Raw genomic sequence first — 17837 nt, forward strand, 5'->3', positions numbered from 1 at the left:
CACGCGCTACCGTGACACACAGCTGCTAATGTTTGCCCATACTGTATATATAACATTATGGAAGGACTTCGACCTTTATATATGGAGTAAAATAAACAACCTTGACTACCCTTCAATGATGAAAGTAAGGAAACTTATTCTTATTATGAAATTCCACTATTTTATTTCGTTACGGAGTTTCTATAACTATGAAGCTAAAATTACCCATCCAACCATGTTGTATATGTTGTTGAAATCTATAACTTATAAGAATTGAAGTTGTTTTTGTCCAATGTCACCTCATTTTTAAAGATCTTCCATCAGTTCATCAGATTATTATTGTTATGATTATTGTTTGTTTGTTTGTTTTTTACTTAAAATTTTTTGTTAAAAGCTGAAACTTCATAACCATTGTCAGTTTATCCAACGTACCGGTACTTGACAAATAGGGAAACTTGGCAGAAAGGTTTTAACTTTAACTTACTCCATTCGCAATAAGTCAAAAGTCACTCCTGATCTGCTGCCGAAACCCGGGATCGAACCAGGGACCTTTAGATCTTCAGTCTAACGCTCTCCCAACTGAGCTATTTCGGCTATATATGGGCTGGGGAAAGAAATACAAACTGGCGACTGGCCAGATGGTAGAACTGAAGCATTTCAGATTGTTTATTTGAAATTCAGGATCAGTCATTGACCCTAGCTGGGGCAGAATTAAACATACACTATCTACCAATTGGTAGGTTGGTTCCCCAATTCCTGGCTCTTGTAATCTGTATTTCAAAGTGTCCTGAGGTAAGATATTGAACACAGAGCTGCCTCTGATGCAGTAGCGGTTTTTGATACGGGCCACACGGGCGGTTGCCCGGGGCGGCATCGTGGTGGGGGGCGGCAGAACGGGCATCGGCAAAAAAAAAAATTCTCGTACTCATGCTGCCCCGACGTCATGCCAGCGCATAGGGAATGGCATAGGCACCGATCGGTTTTCTATCGCCCATTTGCTGGGAGTAAGAGCGCCCTCGGATTGCGAGGTGCGCCTGCTGCTTGCGGCACAGGGAGGAGAGGGTGGGGCGGCGGGGGACTTATAATGCACCGATGTTTTTCCGAAATTCTATACGCGCTGAAGTCAAAGTAAACTTTATTGTCATCTCCACTACATACAGTACAGTATATAGAGAGACGAGGCTCCAGTTACAGCAGTGCAAGTAAACAAACAATAAATATAAGAAGAGTAAGAAAATAAATATACACTTTAGGGACCAGGGGTAAAGGGATCAATAACAATTTGAAATTTATAATTTACAGTTTGATGATTTAAAGTCTCACACACAACCCGTCGAAAGGGGAGGGGGCCGGCTGCTTCCAAATAGAGCACATTTCATTCATAATGATGTAAATCCAAGCCCATTATGTATTCATGATTTGAATCCTGGGTTGTGTGAAATTCCAGAAATAAACCCTAGACAAAGTGAATCTGTGAACTAAGGTGTAGGTCTATTAGGTTATGTTGTGGTGATCCTCGAGTTGGGGGATTTGTGTTCATACTGGAGTGCAAAATTAAAAGCAATGGAAGATAGAAAAGAAAAGTTCAAAGCCATCAGGTGCTCAGTTTAGAAAAAAGAGAAAAGAAGAGGAGGAGAAATGAGCAAAAGATGCAGGTAAGCAGATGTGTCATTGGATAATGGCAGGTCATCCTGAAACAATCAGAATCAGAATACTTTATTAATCCCTAAGGAAATAATGTGCGTCACAGTTGCTCCAAGAAGAAATGATAAAAATGGTAACAGTAACAGACTAAATTCCAAACAATACATTATGATTTTAATATTAATTAGTCATTCAGTTGTTGATTCGTCCTGTTCTCATTGTATGATGAATTATGATGGCTGTTTGGTAGCCGTTTGCATACAATGCATACTCTCCCTCTCTTCATATGTGTGTGTGTGTGTTTCTCTGGTGAAATTCATTATGGTTCTGACAACAGTTCTATGTTAATGTACAATCTTTAATATGTTTTGCGTGTGTGTGCGTGTGCGCGGGGGGGGGGGCGTCAGAGGGAGGTCTCGCCCAGGGCGCCAAACAGGCTCGGACCGCCACTGCTCTGATGCATCCATTGCAGTGTATGCGTGAGTGTTAGACAATGTACAAAGGTATAGTAAAGACTGCTTTGAGTGCTTAGTTAGATTAGAAAAGTGCTACAGGCTATGGGTATATATGAAATGAAGCTACACGTGGCAAATGATTGGCCTGTTCATTACTATCAATTCCTCCTGTGAATTTCCTGCTACTTTTTCAACAAAGTTTTTGAATTTACCAGTTAGAAAAAAAAACAATCATCATCTCAATACAGGGAATTATAATCATTATAGTGATATAAGCAAATTCCTGGAGGAGATCATTGAAAATATTAGAATGAGTGTGAGGGAATGTACAAAGAAGTGAAAAAACTTGGGGTACAAAAAAACCCCTCACCACAACAAATAATGGGACACGGGACAGAAATAAGTATTGTGTTAGTTTCTATTGGCTTGTACTGCATATAAAACACCAGGCCATGACCACAGGGTATTTAATATGTTATCCACCAGCACAAGCATAAATACACCAACGACATTAGCCACTTACCTACCGCGAAGTTTAAATCACTCATTAGTTTGTGTTTCTACAACTCGCTTGCTGCTATTTTCTGATTCTTCCTCTTTTCTCCTGAGGGATTTGATACATTATTTATCTGACCCATGTTTAGAATTTGCTGTATTAGCTGCCAAAACCCAGGATTGAACAAGGGTGCTTTTTTCGTATATAGCACAGTAGTAACAAAATTCGAGAATGACCATAACCCTGTCCTGAGAATTGTGACTGTGGGTTCCCCAGAAAGACAAAAATCTGCTGGTCTTTGAGGGATGATGGGAGAACCTCAAAGAATGAAATGGTAAAACAGCACAGGACTGATCATATGCACATGAAGCACATGAAGAAAAAAGATCATAGAGGTGAAGGATGATTTAAGCAATACTGCCTTGATGCAGAAATGTGAGTTGATCAAGTGATGCACACAATGGTTAGCATTTTGATCTCATACAATATGAATTACAGGTTCAAGGCCGCATACCTCCGTACTTATGCAATTACTGTGACACAAACTAAATACAGTCTAAAAGCCATCCCAAATTCTGCCGAAACCCGGGATCGAACCAGGGACCTTCAGATCTTCCGTCTAACGCTATCCCAACTGAGCTATTTCGGCCTCTTGAGTCACATAAAAAGACAAACATATAGCTCGCTAGCCTATAATATAACTAAAACGTTTAAGATTGCTTGACACTGAGAATCAGTCATTGACCCCAGCTTTATAAATTATATCTCTTTATAAATTAATCCCTGCACAATTCTTTCTACGGTGGCCACTGTGTCTCTCTTGTGAGTGTAAGCTGTTAGTCTGCTGCTTACCTCAGCTGTCAATATATGTCCACATCTATTTATTCTAGAGGCTGTAAAAGTTTGTGAAAGTAATCACAGTAATTGTAAAGTCATTCAAGATAAATTAAATGATAAATGCTGCTGTTTTCTGTCGGTTGCCAGCGTTAATGAAAACGATGTGAAAATGTAATCAAAATGTTTAGGTCACTTGAGCCGGATGTTACCTGGCATAATATCAGCTTATAACGAGCTGTTTAGCTAGCTCTCATCAGCTGTCTGACAAGAGCTAGCTAAACACAATAAGTAATTGTGTCAATATCTGGAAGAAAGGAGTATGTTTAGTCCAATGTGTATTATATAATTCAGAAGATGCGGCTTGGGGTCAGGAGAAAGATGAGGACCTTTTACCAGAAGCTGGTCATGTTGTTTCTTTCCTTCATGTTTCACTTCTTTGTGAAGGTGGCTCCTTCTCAGATGATAAAATATAGGTATGATCCTTGAAGGTTCACACATTAATTTAAAATTGCCTCCAAGGAACATAGATTAGATTAGATTAAATTAGATAAAACTTTATTAATCCTTCGGGTGGGTTCCTCCGGGAAATTCTGTTTCCAATAGCACAGCACCGATAGAAGTTACAGAATGTGAGCAGAAATATACCATATATACACATATATAAATACAGAGTATACAAAAGGGATAAATAGAATAAATAGGAATAAGAATACAAGGGAATTGCACATTTCACATATTGAAGTCTATTGCACTGTTGGATATTAACGAAAAGTATTGCACAGTGAAGAGGCACTACAGCTTAGTTGTCCCCCTCCTGTTTCCCCTCCCTCTCCCCTACAGAGAGGAGTTAAACAGTTTGATGGTGTGTGGGACAAAGGAGTTTTTAAGTCTGTTGGTTCTTGACTTTGGGAGAAGCAACCTGTCACTGAACAGACTCCTCTGGTTGTTTATGGCCGTGTGCAGAGGATGCCCAGCACTGTCCATAATGTCCAGCAGTTTCTTTAGTGTCTTTTTTTCTGCATTGTCACCAGAGTGTCCAGCTTCATGCCGACCACAGAGCCAGCCTTCCTGATCAGTTTATCCAGCCTGGATGAGTCCTTTGCTGTGCTGCTCCCCCAGCACACCACAGCATAGAAGAGTACTCCAGCAACCACCGACTGGTAAAACATCCTCAGGAGCTTCCTGCAGATGTTAAAAGACCTCAGCCTCCTAAGGAAGTACAGTCGGCTTTGGGCTTTTTTTATACAGGTGCTCTATGTTGCATGACCAGTCCACGTACATGAGTGTGTACCAATTCTCTTCTCTTCTGCCTTTTGTAATGGGATTAAGACAGAATGGTATATTGATGATGGTGCGAAAACATGGTGGCTTCCAAAAAAACATCCACAGCTCTGTATATTTACTGAATTAATTGATTGTTGATTTAATGTATTCTAAGTGTATGAGAATGCATCAGTTTGTCGGAAGATGCATTACACAATAATCAATGCAGATTCATGAGTAATCATTGTTTGTTTTTTCTATTAAAGAACCCAAAGAGTTAATGACTGTACTTTCAAGACTACTCATTTTAAACTGAAAAACAGTCAATGGAGTAGACGTATACTACCTTTTTCTGTATTAAAAGCTTATCTCAGAATCTCGGACAAACAAAGCACTATGCAACCATTCAACAGTCTGTAGTAGCAACACAAATATATGAAAAAGCAAAAAAAAAGAAGAAAAGCTAGTTGAGTGTTGTAATTATTTTTGTAGTTGATTCCCCCCTTCATCTTTTAACATTTTTAAAATCGTTTACCAAATGTAATACCAGATATGATGTACATACTGTGATAGTACGCTCAGTGTGCTGTAAAACCAAAAACCAATGTGGTAAGAGAAAAACTTAACGGCGGAAAAACGGCGAGGTGTATCTTTAAAATGTTTCCCCAATGCTGCCGAAACCCGGGATCGAACCAGGGACCTTTAGATCTTCAGTCTAACGCTCTCCCAACTGAGCTATTTCGGCTCGCTGTACCGTGTACAAACATGCTGATCTACGTCATCACAGCCAGAAATGGTAGTAACACAATAAGCTTGTTGTTATTCCAGTGATAAATTGAGACGACCACCATCATTATGTTTGACTTTTGCGCTGTAGAAAAAAACGACAAACTGTATGATTCCTTTATTTTGCAAAACAGTTTTTGAAAGCCACGTTAATTGACGGCTTTTCTGTTTCGCAACCGGTTCCGACGTACTGCACGTTGAAAAAGTGCGCGTAGTGACGTCATCACGTCGTACTGAATGAGGCGTCATCCTTTTCGATGTAGAGCGGCACGGCGGCCTTTCTTTGCTGCTCTACAATTCTTCCTCTCTTAACCCAGTAACTACAGCATTTCAGCTCCTATCTTATTTTAACCATGACCCAAACCTCCCCGCTTTTCACCGCCTACCTGCTGCTCCTGGCTGCTCTGGGTCCGCAGGTTTCAGCGGACGGTTTGGTAAACGAGGATGTGAAGAGGACAGTGGACCTGAGCACGCATCTGGCCAAGATCACTGCCGAAATCGTGCTGTCCAACCAGGGGAACTCGGCCGTGCACAGTTTCATACTCGCAGTGGAGGAGGGCCTGGCTCCGCATCTGGCATACATCGGAGCTTCGGTGAGCTAAACATCAGTGAATGAAACTGCGCTAACACCTCCGCCTGTAGCCGGCTAGCTAGCTTTAGCTTGTTAGCTGTTCTGTTGCAAACTACACATGCAGTGCTGTGCACTGTCTTTACAACTTGCAGTTTTTTATTTTTGTGAGGTGCCAACAGCAAACCTGCAGAAGTCAGTGCCCTCCCGTAGTAAAAGGTCACGGCTTGTTCATTGAATGCATGGAAGCAAAGCTACTGGCTATGTGTGATTCAACAGTGTGATTCTGTTGGCAGTGAGCTCTGCAAGTGGGGAGTCACATAGACACAGTTAGCTAACAGTAGCAAGTATTACGAGCTCGGTATGTGCAGTGCATTCGCCCCAGTTCGGGAAATGTAGTTATTTATGCCCAGAAGAGCCATATTTATTTTAAAGTGCTATGGATGTGGGTAACAAGACAATGACTTCCGCAGGGCTCCACGCTCTGTCAGTGGCTGAATGACACGTATGCGCTGGGCAGCTTACTTCCGTGTGTGACTGCGCACAGGCCTGCCCCCTTCCACTATGAATGAAACCGTAACAATGCTCCTGTTTGACAGAATAATGACACAATAACAGATACGTTACAAACGATTCCCTCAAAGTCCTATAGTGTTGAAGCACGATCCTATATGCCTGTGTTTGTGGCACTCCTGCATCATCATAACAATGTTAGTCGAGTAACAACATTGCTACTGACCAATGAAGTTAGCATTAGCCAAGAAGTTAGCTAATGCTATTTAAAAAAAAGCTGTCACTAGCAAACCAACGACACTAACCTAAATTGGCTAACAGCAAACCTAACTCTATAAAATATTTGTTACATTTCATAAAGTAATGAAGAAATTACTTGAAACGCTTACCATTTATTCAAGAAGAGACTTATCGTGCAAGTAACTGCATACATTACACAAATATTCTCCGACTGCCTGCTTTCACAGGTGAAGGGTGATGAAGAGGAGGATGGCACACTTGAACTACAGCAGACAACAATTCAGGGTCAAAGGTGAGAGATCAGACACTGTCTACTAAGCAGATTATAAAGACCTTACATGATGAAAACAGACTGCAGAACTGGTGCATTTGAAGCACCATTTTATTTTCTGGAAGATGGTAGGGTTGCTGGTTTCTGGCGAAAATCACAGTCATGATTATTTTTGATCAATATCCAAAACAGGATTTCTTAACTTGGACGTGCACGTCCAAGACGTGCATGTCCCGAGAATCTGATGTGATCCATCAAATATGTCTTACCTGTGCTCCTCTCTGTCATCTCTTCTGCAACAGTGGGGAGTTTTATAAAGTGCAGCTGCCCTCCAGCTTGGCTGCAGGTGCTCAGCTGAAGACCAAGGTGGAGATGACGTTCAGCCACGTCCTGAAGCCCTTCCCCACACACATCACCCAGGCTGAGCGTCAGCTGGTGATTTTCCAGGGGGACCACTACTTCTACTCCCCGTATCCAACCCGCACCCAGACCACACGCGTCCGCCTTGCGTCCAAGACCGCGGAGAGCTACACAAAGCTGGGCAACCCAAGCAAAACCGATGAGATTATTGAGTATGGACCCTTCCGCGACATTGCTCCGTTTAGCAAGGTACAACTCTGACCAGGTTTGATTAGCTTATAGCGAAGCTACAAAACAGCTGCTAAACTGATCTGCTGTTTGCTTGTGTTCTCCTCTGTCCAGGACGCAATGAAGATCCATTATGAAAACAACACACCCTTCCTCACCATCAGCAGCATCACTCGAACCATTGAGGTGTCTCACTGGGGCAACATTGCAGTGGAAGAAACCATCGACCTGAGGCACACCGGAGCCATTCTGAAGGGCCCCTTTTCACGTTATGATTACCAGCGTCAGTCAGACAGCGGCATCTCATCTATCAAGTCCTTCAAGGTTTGTTTCTTCTAGACACCCAACCAGTGTCATTTGAGCTTTCACAGTTTCTCTGATAATTATATAGATTCTCCTCACCAGACTATCCTCCCTGCCTCGGCCCAAGACGTTTACTATCGGGATGAGATTGGAAACATCTCCACCTCCCACTTGCAGGTTCTGGATGACTCAGTGGAGGTAGAGGTCAGGCCTCGTTTTCCTTTGTTTGGAGGCTGGAAGACTCACTACATAATTGGCTACAATCTGCCTAGTTATGAGTACCTTTACATGCTGGGTGAGTCGATTTCTGATCACCAGTTTTGTTAATTAATCTCTGGATGCCTTAGCTTATATGTCATGCCATTGTATATCCCAGGTGATCAGTATGCATTGAAGATGAGACTTGTTGACCATGTGTATGATGACCAGGTGATTGATGAAATGACTGTGAAAATCATCCTGCCAGAGGGAGCCAGGTCAGTGCAAACACACCTAAAGTATCTCCTTTGAGGAGTGTTTACAGGGCTTGGTATTTATTTTCCCTTCTATATCTTTGTCTTGTCTTCTCAGAAACATTCATGTGGATACACCTTACAAAATCAGCCGCATGCCGAACCAGCTGCACTATACATACCTGGACACTTTTGGGCGGCCAGTGCTGGTGGCCACCAAGAACAACCTGGTGGAGCAGCACATTCAGGATTTCGTGGTAAGATGCACCGTAGAAGAAGCCAAAAATCCATTCATGGTGTCTCAGGTTTGAGGTTATTCAGATCAGAAGTGGTTTTCTCTTTGTAACTAAGGAAGCTGTTAGAACCTGTCACTCTTTATCAATATGGAGTATCATCAGGGTGAGGGTATAATGCCACAGTAAAATTAGGCTTGGAGGCTCTTAGCTGCATCATCTTTGAGCTCATAGTTCAAAAATAGGTCTCCACTAACGACCATCTGTGCTGATGCTAACATGGTAGAGACGTGTTTTATGCGTATACACGAACACTTAATATTTAGAAGCAGGTTTTTGAGTTGTTACCACAAGTTTATGAACCACGTGTCCAAGTATGTTGAAGCTGTACAGTTTGTTTTTTCTTGGCTTCAACAGATCTTGGCAGACACCTGTCTGCACTGAATACTTCACAACAGCAACATTTTACACACTGATTTAATTATTTGATAATTTGATCATCTTTCTTCTTGCCGTAGCATTAGGTCAGTGAGCTTGGTATTTAATATCATCTGCATAGAGGTTATATCGAGTCATAGCATTTCTTTTTTACAATTGTAATCTCTTTCTGTCTGTCTAAAAAAGGGGGTTAACACTTCACGCTGAAGAAACTTTCTTGGCAAATCTTTTTGTTAACTTTCCTGAGTACTTGTTAATTATTTTGAGTTTAGGGAAAAATTGTAACTTATAGGCTGACACACTGACTGGATCACAGTGGCTTTGGCTCAAGTACAGCCAGAGATCCTTACTGCTTTTCTCCACACATTTTATGTTATTTTTGCAACAAAATGGAAAAAAAGAAAGGGAAAGAAAAAAAAAAAAAAAGCTTCATGCTCGATAGTGTTGGGGGAAATACTGCAGCCTGATTAGACTGGCAGAAGAGTTGTGTGAATGTGCTGAGCAGTAAAATTGAGAGCTGTATAAAAATGGCAGTAATCCGGGGGGGGGTTCCCGCAATTAATCATCATGATGTAATTATTGATTGCACAACACATTGGCTATATAATAATGACAGCGCTGACATTTAAACTGTTTCCATGTGATTCTTTGTGCCCCCTCTCTCCTGATCACCAGGTTCACTATAACTTCAATAAGATCCTGATGCTGCAGGAGCCTCTCTTGGTTGTAGGTGCCTTCTACATACTCTTCTTCACCGTCATCATCTATGTACGTCTGGACTTCGCCATCACAAAGGTATGAAAACACCTTTCTAGTTGATGTTGACCGCATTTTACCTGATCTCCCCTCATTAAGCAGCTACCCTGCACAAAAGTAGATTTATGGTGTTCATTCTGTTCATTTCACTTTGTTTTCTTGTCTTTACTCAGGATCCAGCTGCTGAGGTTCGCATGAAGGTCGCATCCATCACAGAGCAGGTGCTCACTCTGGTCAACAAACGTCTGGGCCTGTACCGCCACATGGACGAGGTGGTCAACCGCTACAAGCAGTCCCGCGACACGGGGGGGCTCAACAGCGGCCGGAAGACTCTGGAGGCCGACCACCGCACTCTCACCAATGAAATCAGCTCGCTGCAGGCCCGCCTCAAGGCAGAGGGCTCTGACCTGGCCGACAAGGTGAGTGATTTTGGGAGATTGTGAGGAAAATTAGATTTTTATTAATGGGACGCGCAGCAGTAGTGCCTTACCTCTCTGTCCCATCAGGTCGGAGAGGTGCAGAAGCTGGACGGCCAGGTGAAGGAGCTGGTGTGCCGCTCCTGCCAGGAAGCGGAGAGGCTGGTGGCGGGGAAAGTCAAGAAGGAGGCCTACATCGAGAGCGAGAAGAATCTGACCAGCAAGAGGCAAGAGCTCGTCGGCCGCATCGACAGTCTGCTGGATGCCCTTTAAACTGCGACACGCTGACAGGCACCCTTGCCGTAACATAAACCAACTGTTTGTATGAGAATCTGATGAAGTGACTCATGCTCACACTTTTCTTGTTTTAGTATTTTACTATCCAGACATGGACTATGAACACCGGCTCTTACGGTAGTGACGGGTTTATCCAAACACTCGTGCCTTGCGATAAACTTGAAGTCACTAAGCTCTAGAGCAGCTTCATCACAACTGTTTGGCTTTTTTTGTTTGTTTTTCTTCTTGTTGGTTTTTCAGTGGAGCTAAAACTTTGTCACAGATTTGTTCTTCCGTTCCATGTTCAAATCTCTCTTTTTTTTCCACTCTGAAGTTAAGGGTTAAGGGACTGTTTTTTGAAACGAATAGCTGAACGGCCCGAGTGTTTTCAGTCTCCTGTCTTTACTCGTATGCTGTACTTTAAAACTGAATCATCTCTAACTTTTAAGTTCGAAGATGACTTGCTTTTTTTTTTGCCATCTGTTTATCTTTTTTGCACTTGCATTTTGTTTTTGCTCTCCCCTGCCCGACGTGTGTATTTGAAAAAAATCCAAAGCTCTGATTCTGCCATCCCAAAATGCTTGTTTTAGATGTCCCTCAGTCTTATGTTCTACATTTTTCTTGGTATAAATGTTTTTTTGACTGTGAGATTAAACAATAAAAGAGATTATCTTGTATGTGAGAAAAGACATTGAAGCTGGAAAACACGTTTGTGAAATGGGCAGTAATGTGGAAAACTGTCAAATTTGAAATAAAGTTTTGAGACACTCATTCTTGTTGGAAGTTGTGATTTTGGCATGCAGTACCCCTGGTTCATCATAAGGGGGTGTGCTTGTGTCAATAACTAACGTGTTACCATGCTGAAGAAAAAAAGTCAAACCCTATTAAACTGCATTTTGATCCCACTTGTACCTTCGAATACCGAGATAACTAAAATTTACGCTGTGCCATCCTGACATCATCAAAACAAGAAAAAGCGACTTTTCCACACTGACTAGTTCATTTAAAACTGGCACTTCAAAGGGAATTTCCTGCTCATTGTTGCATTCCTTGCTTGAAAGTAACCCCACCTATGGCCTTCTCCTACCCAGTCAGCAGAGGAGCTGACCTGCCTCAAGCACAGTATGAGCTCAGGACAAACAGAAGGGTCAGTCTGAGGTCATCACTTTCCCTCAGAGGTCACCAGGGGTCCTGGCAGGTCATTTCCTGCTCCATAATAACAGCCCAGTTCCCCTCACAATGACAGTGTGCGCATATTGTATGTGCCATACAATAATCATTCAGTAAATACGCAGCAGGGAGAGAGCAAAGACAATGTCTGTTAGCACTGATGCTTGGTTGCTGGTGAAAGACCACACAATGGTGATTTTGTTTGTATGTTTTTACTCGAGTGGAGATTTGGAGCGGCGCGAGTCCAGAGAGCCACACAGACTCATTCTCACAGCAGCGGGCTCACGTCCACCTCAGCACCAGAGACGGGTTTTTTTATGCGCAAGTGTTAAATGACATTGAGACCTTAAAGACAGAACACTATACATCGATCAGCCACTTAATTAGGTATTCCTGTTCAACTGCTCGTTATAGCAGATGCCTCATGAGCCAATCTAGCAACATGTAGTGAAGAAAACTTACTGAAGTTCAAACCGAGCATCAGAATGGGGAAGAAAGGTGATTTAAGTGACATGGATGTTAGTGCCAGGTGGGCTGAAACTGCTGATCTACTGGGAGCGGCGGTTCTCTGGGTGAAAATGCCTTGTCAGAGGGCTCAAATCTTCTCAAACTGATTCCTTGAACGTGACATGAATCTAATGGAGCACCTTTGGGACGCGGGTGAACAGGAAATTGGGCAAATCTGCTGGACGACACAAAATTTTCTGAACACCTTACTGGATCTGCTAGAGAGGTGTAACTAATGAAGTGGCCAGTGAGCTTACTTTCTCTCTAACTTCAGAGCAGCACTTCATCATACAGAGGTAACCTTGTGATGGAGACTAATATATATGCAACACATCTTTTAAAATGAATGACACCAACATAATTTATCAAGTTGCAAGTTAAACATGAACTTATTTAGTTAATCTTTCGTGGAGTTACGAAACTTTAAATGTTTATTTTAAATTGAAGCAAGTTTCTGCCTTAATGCCTGCAATCATGACAGGGACGAAGTTGTGTATCGTATATCAGCAAACACATACTGAACAAAATGTTCACTGAAATAGGCCAAATTACCAGTTTATAGCTCTTTGGGAATCATTTTGTTGTTCCAATACAAGTTTATACCCACCAAACGGTTTTCTTTGGCATTTCTATAGATTCAAATAAAGAAATGGGAACAGCCTAAAGATGCAATTTAAAATTATTCAAAAGTCAATGTCCAAATAAAAACTTAAAAAGACCTTCAGCAGACCTTCACTTTAAAAATGAAAAGAAAGTCTGGCCTACAGAAGATATTAAGAAATAAAGAGTGGCTCCAGACTTTTGCACACTACTGCAGGCTGTGTCTTTTTCCCCCAGAATAACCTACAAAAGGACCAGAAGGTATCAAAACTAGAAATTGGAACGCTCTTACAGTTGTACGTAAACTCTACTTGTATTGTCTCTGGTATTTTACTCCGACGGAGATGCCATCGAACGTGGCTGCACCTTAATGCTCGTGTCAAACATGAGTCTGTTGATGCATTCGCTTCCCTACACGGCTGTTTGTCTTGTTGTGGCTCATTGGAGGCCTTTCAGTCTTTTCAGTTCTGGGCCAGGATATGATTACCGGTCACAGAAGAGCTGCGGTTTATCTGTTGGTGTAAACCGAGCAAAATACTGTTTGAACCGGAATTCGTGTGCAGCACTGTATCCTGATGTGGCAAACCGTGTGTGTGTGTGTGTGTGTGTGTTTGAGGTGGATGGTGGGGTTTGTGCAGGGTGTTGGACTGGTTGGGCCATGCGGTTGAGCTGTCACGGTCCCCCCTCAGGCATGGAGTCGATTATTATCTTCCTTTCCTGAAGTATAGTAATGATGCAGAGTGTGTTCATTCTTTATCTGCCAGAAATAATGAATATGCAAAAAAAAAGAAGGGGAAAAAAGATTTGGAGTCAAACTAGATATCAGTTGAAGAGAAGAGGTAATCCACAAGTCCCTAGGCTTGGTGACGTGGTGGTGATTGATTACATTGAGGGCTCACCTGCAGTACTCTCCCTCTTAATCTTTCTTGCTCTCAAATACACACACACACACACACACACACACAACTACACACACACACAAAGAGAGAGAGAGGCAGAAGTCACCAGTCAGGGAACAATATCCTGCTCAGAGGACCCTTCACAGCACACTCTCATAAATCACTGAGACAGAGCCACCACCCTCACTGTCAGCATGTTATTATGCGCACACTCTCAGGTCCACGCTCCTCATGACATACATTCATTCAGTTCATCCACTCCTCATACTCAGCCATAAAGGAATATCATCAAAAAGAAGAAATATGAGTCAAATCTAACCGCAAAACTCGCCCTCAAACACACGCCTCACCTGCACTGATTCCCTCTGGCTCCGCTTAAAACATTTTTTTTTTTTACAACAGGAGCTCTGTGTCCCACTCTGCCACGGCCCTCTGCACCGGCCATTCCTCAGTGACAGGGCGCCGGGATGAGGGGATGAGAGGCTCTTGAAGGGCGAGGTGAGGAGTGGATGAAAGCCCCCGCGGCTCAGGTCCCAGGGCTCTGCCTCCTGTGCAGGTGGCAGGTGTGATGTGGCCGAGTGCAGAAGCGTCAGAGTGAGGAAGAGGAGGACAATGAAGGCGTCTGTAGCCCCGGTTGCAGCTGCAGGAGGCGGGGAGGAGCGAGGCTGACAGATATGACATTCAGACAGGCAGAGGAAGGGAAGGACAGTGTAGGAGCGCAGAGATGGAGATGGGACTTCAAACAGAGGATAGGGGGTTGGGTGGGGGGGCATTCTTGTCTGGTATGGAGAAGGTGGGGATGGAGGGGCAGTGAGAACGATGGATGGCACAAAAAACAACAACAACCCCCCTCCCCCCATGAATCCAGAGTTCACCGTTGTGGTCCTCTTGTGCAGATGTTTACACCGTGCACGCTCACTCAAAGCCCCTGCCTATATCTCTGTGCATATTGATGTCAGCCTCCTTCCCTGTATGGATTTGTATTGATGAGACAGTAATCCTCTTCCCTTGCCGTCCTTATGTGCAACTGTCCACAGCTCCCACTAAGACCCACTGATCTCTGCCACATGGCGCTCCATCAAAGCACCGATGGTCATGCCTCTCAGGGCAAGTTTTTGGCAAAAAAAACGTGCCCGTGCAGCTCATGTCTGTCCCTCAGTGCAGGGGATAAGCTGCAGATGAAGGCCTGACGCTACTTTGTATCATCTTGGATCATACGAAGACAAGTGAAACAAAGCTGCTCTCTGTTAAAAGCCACTCTCGTCGGAGCATGTGCACGGGCACACACACGTTTCCTACTTTCTCTATCAGACCTGATTAGAGTGACAGGGGCACTTCCCATTGGCTGTGAGAGTGGCCCTCTCCTTCCCAGGGCAGCCAATTTCCCCTACTCCAGAGCTGATAGGAAACTTTGATTGTCCACTGAGCTCAGAAGAGACAAAGAGAGTTTTCCTCTCGCAATCCACATATCACTCCATCAGATCTCTTCCTACAATACAGCCCCCCGCCCCCACCCCCCTGCAAACACACACTTTATTTTTTTCCTTCTCTCCTCCTTTCCTCCATCATTTCTCCCTCCTGAATTTTGGAAGCCTAATTTACACGGGCTCCACATTGTGAGTCCATTAAACTGGTACTGACTGCTTTGATGGGCAGGAAGTTTCACTTCATGTGGTGACATCTGCATCCTGTGACACAATCCTGCCCTACGTACATGATTTACTCTCTCAGCTTACCACTATCCTCTAATAGCAGTCTGCTATTAGCACGGGTGGATGTGACCAGCAGCATTTGCATACTGGTACGTGTGCATGGTGGGTGTGAAGAGGACCCAGAATGAGCAAGGCGTCAAAACATGTGGGGAGAACCAACAGGAAACATCTCCCCCTTCTCTCTCTCTCTCCACCCTCTCTGAGAACACACTTCCTGTCAGAACTCCTCAAACTTCCTGTCCAGCCACCGGGAATCCCAGCTGGAACATTCCAGCTGTGCACTAGTCTCCCTCCCTTGCTGTACTGCTTGAATATCACCGTTTCTTTATTACCCAGTCTTCAGAGACTCGGAAAGTATTTGCAGCCTTTCACTTTCTTTGCACAATTTAGCCTGTTTTATGTGATACATGGGAACGCGAACACATTTGTTTTGTATATCAACGTAAGTGTCATAATGACAGAGAGAAAACATTTTATAAGTTAATTTATTTATTTTTAATGTTTTAAAGAAAAAGACAGAGACATTTGCCAAACTGAACAGAGTAAGGTACGAGAGTAATGTACCCGTTATATGTAAAGCTCACAATTCACTTTAAACCACAAACTCAAGGGAACTCTCTGTAGACTTCTGTTAGAAATTTGGAAAAGCACATTTCACAGGTATGAAATAATTTAAAAAGTCTTGGATATTCTCAAGAAGCCTGTTAAACAACAACAGTGAAATAGTAACAGAGAGACTGATCCTTCTCAGCTGCCCTCCATCAAGTCAGACATTTACCCTTAGAACAGCCACCGTAACTATATAATGTTGCCACATCCACATATTTAGTAAAATACAACATTAAAGGACATTCCCTGGTCTGATGAGATAAAAGCTGAACTATCTGGGTATAGCTCGAAGCACAGCGTCTGGCACACCCCGTGTTCATCACTTTGACTACTAAAGCCACCTACAGAGAAGGACGGTGACGCATCGTGACTAGAGGGGAACTTCTCAGCAGCAGGAAAAGGGAGACTGGACTGAACTGAGTGAAGAATGAATGCAGCCAATTACACCGAAGACCCTGAAAAGGTGATCAGAGACTGGTGCAACAGTTCAGCTTTCATAGCACAGCTTCCTATCCCGCCTGATAGAGTCCAAGGACAAATACACACAGGTGTAGCCTTGGAATGTTTTACCCAAAGGTTTTAAAAAATATGAAAGTAAGAGTAAGGCCAATGAAAGTAAGAGCGCACAAAACAGGCTGATCAATGAGGAGTATACAAATATATATAAAGATGAATAATTCTATATACTAGCAGAGCAAATGATTATGGAAACAAAGTGGGGAAACTACAGGGATAAAAATGGAGCCTATGCTTTCACTGCAGATGGTTTAGTCAGCTTGTTAGACCTCAGTATTTGAACCAGCTCCACCCACAACGTCTGGTGCAGCAGACAGGCAATTCAAAAGGTGGGAAACAAAAAACAAACATATTAATGCAATGACAGAGCAATGTTAGCCGCACGTCCTCGCCATCACTGAAGACCACAAAGCAGTGTCAAAGTGTGTATTTATTTGAATCTGGGTGCACCGTGTAGCTCCAGCAACTGCAGCAAAAGCGAACTTCAAATTAGCTGTGGTAGAGGTGTGGAAGAGTGTGAAACCATAAATGTGAATGAGTTATGAGTGCAGTGTAGAGAGGGGATAAATATTAGCAAAAAAATGTTATTTCAGGTGGGTGGATGTGGGTACATTCGCTATCACTTGGAGAGAGAGAGACGATAGCCAAGAGCAGTGTGATAAAGTGCACTAATCCAGGCCTGCAGATTCTATGACCCAATGATCTGCTGCTGAAAACATGATGGAACACTTTTAATTTAAAAACTAAATCCATATGACGTTTTGAACTGCTGATTGTAGAGCAGGACTGCAACAGAAGTGTTAAAGTGAGGGAGATTTGCTTTCTGAATCCAAGTACTGTACGTTTGTCCTACAGTACATCCCTTTCTCGCCAGGGGTCGCTATATAACAGCACATGGTCTCCTGGCCAGCTGTCTCTCCTGCAGAAACTCGCAGTCTCAGTCCTGGGGATAACCGTGGTCTCGCTGTCTCCTCACAAGGCTCCAGTTTACATGACTAGTTTTTGAAGCGCAGTAAAACGGGACAGTGCCATTAGTCTAATGGCAATAAATCAAATGACACACGCATGTTTATGAATGTGCCCTCACGCGTGGGGCCATATGGCAGCGAAAAGAGCAGGATTGGTGACTTTGTATATGACCTTTTCGGAAAGAGAGCTAATCCCGAGCCATAATAGACTCCGGGACCGATATGGAAAACTGCTGCACCGTTATCTCGGTTGTCTAGGAGACCATCAGAGCACCGGGCCGGTGGAGATGCCGTGGTATTAAAAGGGGGGGTGCGTGCTAGTGTGTGTGTGTCAACTGGAGA

The 17837-nt window shown here is 43.3% G+C and overlaps 1 protein-coding gene and 3 non-coding genes across 4 annotated transcripts; 1 reads left to right on the plus strand and 3 right to left on the minus strand.

Annotated features, from left to right (window-relative positions):
* Nucleotides 1-500: 500 nt before the first annotated feature.
* On the minus strand, nt 501-573 carry trnaf-gaa (transfer RNA phenylalanine (anticodon GAA)). The gene has a single exon. It is a non-coding gene; the product is annotated as a tRNA-Phe (tRNA).
* Nucleotides 574-3150: 2577 nt separating this feature from the next.
* On the minus strand, nt 3151-3223 carry trnaf-gaa (transfer RNA phenylalanine (anticodon GAA)). The gene has a single exon. It is a non-coding gene; the product is annotated as a tRNA-Phe (tRNA).
* A 2123-nt stretch (nt 3224-5346) lies between these two features.
* On the minus strand, nt 5347-5419 carry trnaf-gaa (transfer RNA phenylalanine (anticodon GAA)). Its single transcript has one exon. It is a non-coding gene; the product is annotated as a tRNA-Phe (tRNA).
* Nucleotides 5420-5683: 264 nt separating this feature from the next.
* On the plus strand, nt 5684-11285 carry rpn1 (ribophorin I). Its single transcript, XM_004545328.4, has 10 exons — nt 5684-6053; nt 7009-7073; nt 7355-7661; nt 7755-7964; nt 8046-8238; nt 8320-8419; nt 8514-8652; nt 9742-9861; nt 9996-10241; nt 10329-11285. Exons 1-10 carry the CDS (start codon nt 5814-5816, stop codon nt 10509-10511), a joined length of 1803 nt encoding a protein of 600 aa, XP_004545385.1. The 5' UTR covers nt 5684-5813; the 3' UTR covers nt 10512-11285.
* The last annotated feature ends 6552 nt before the right edge of the window (nt 11286-17837 follow it).

This window comes from Maylandia zebra, linkage group LG5 (genome assembly GCF_041146795.1).
Source record: "Maylandia zebra isolate NMK-2024a linkage group LG5, Mzebra_GT3a, whole genome shotgun sequence".
Classification (NCBI taxonomy): Eukaryota; Metazoa; Chordata; class Actinopteri; order Cichliformes; family Cichlidae; genus Maylandia; species Maylandia zebra.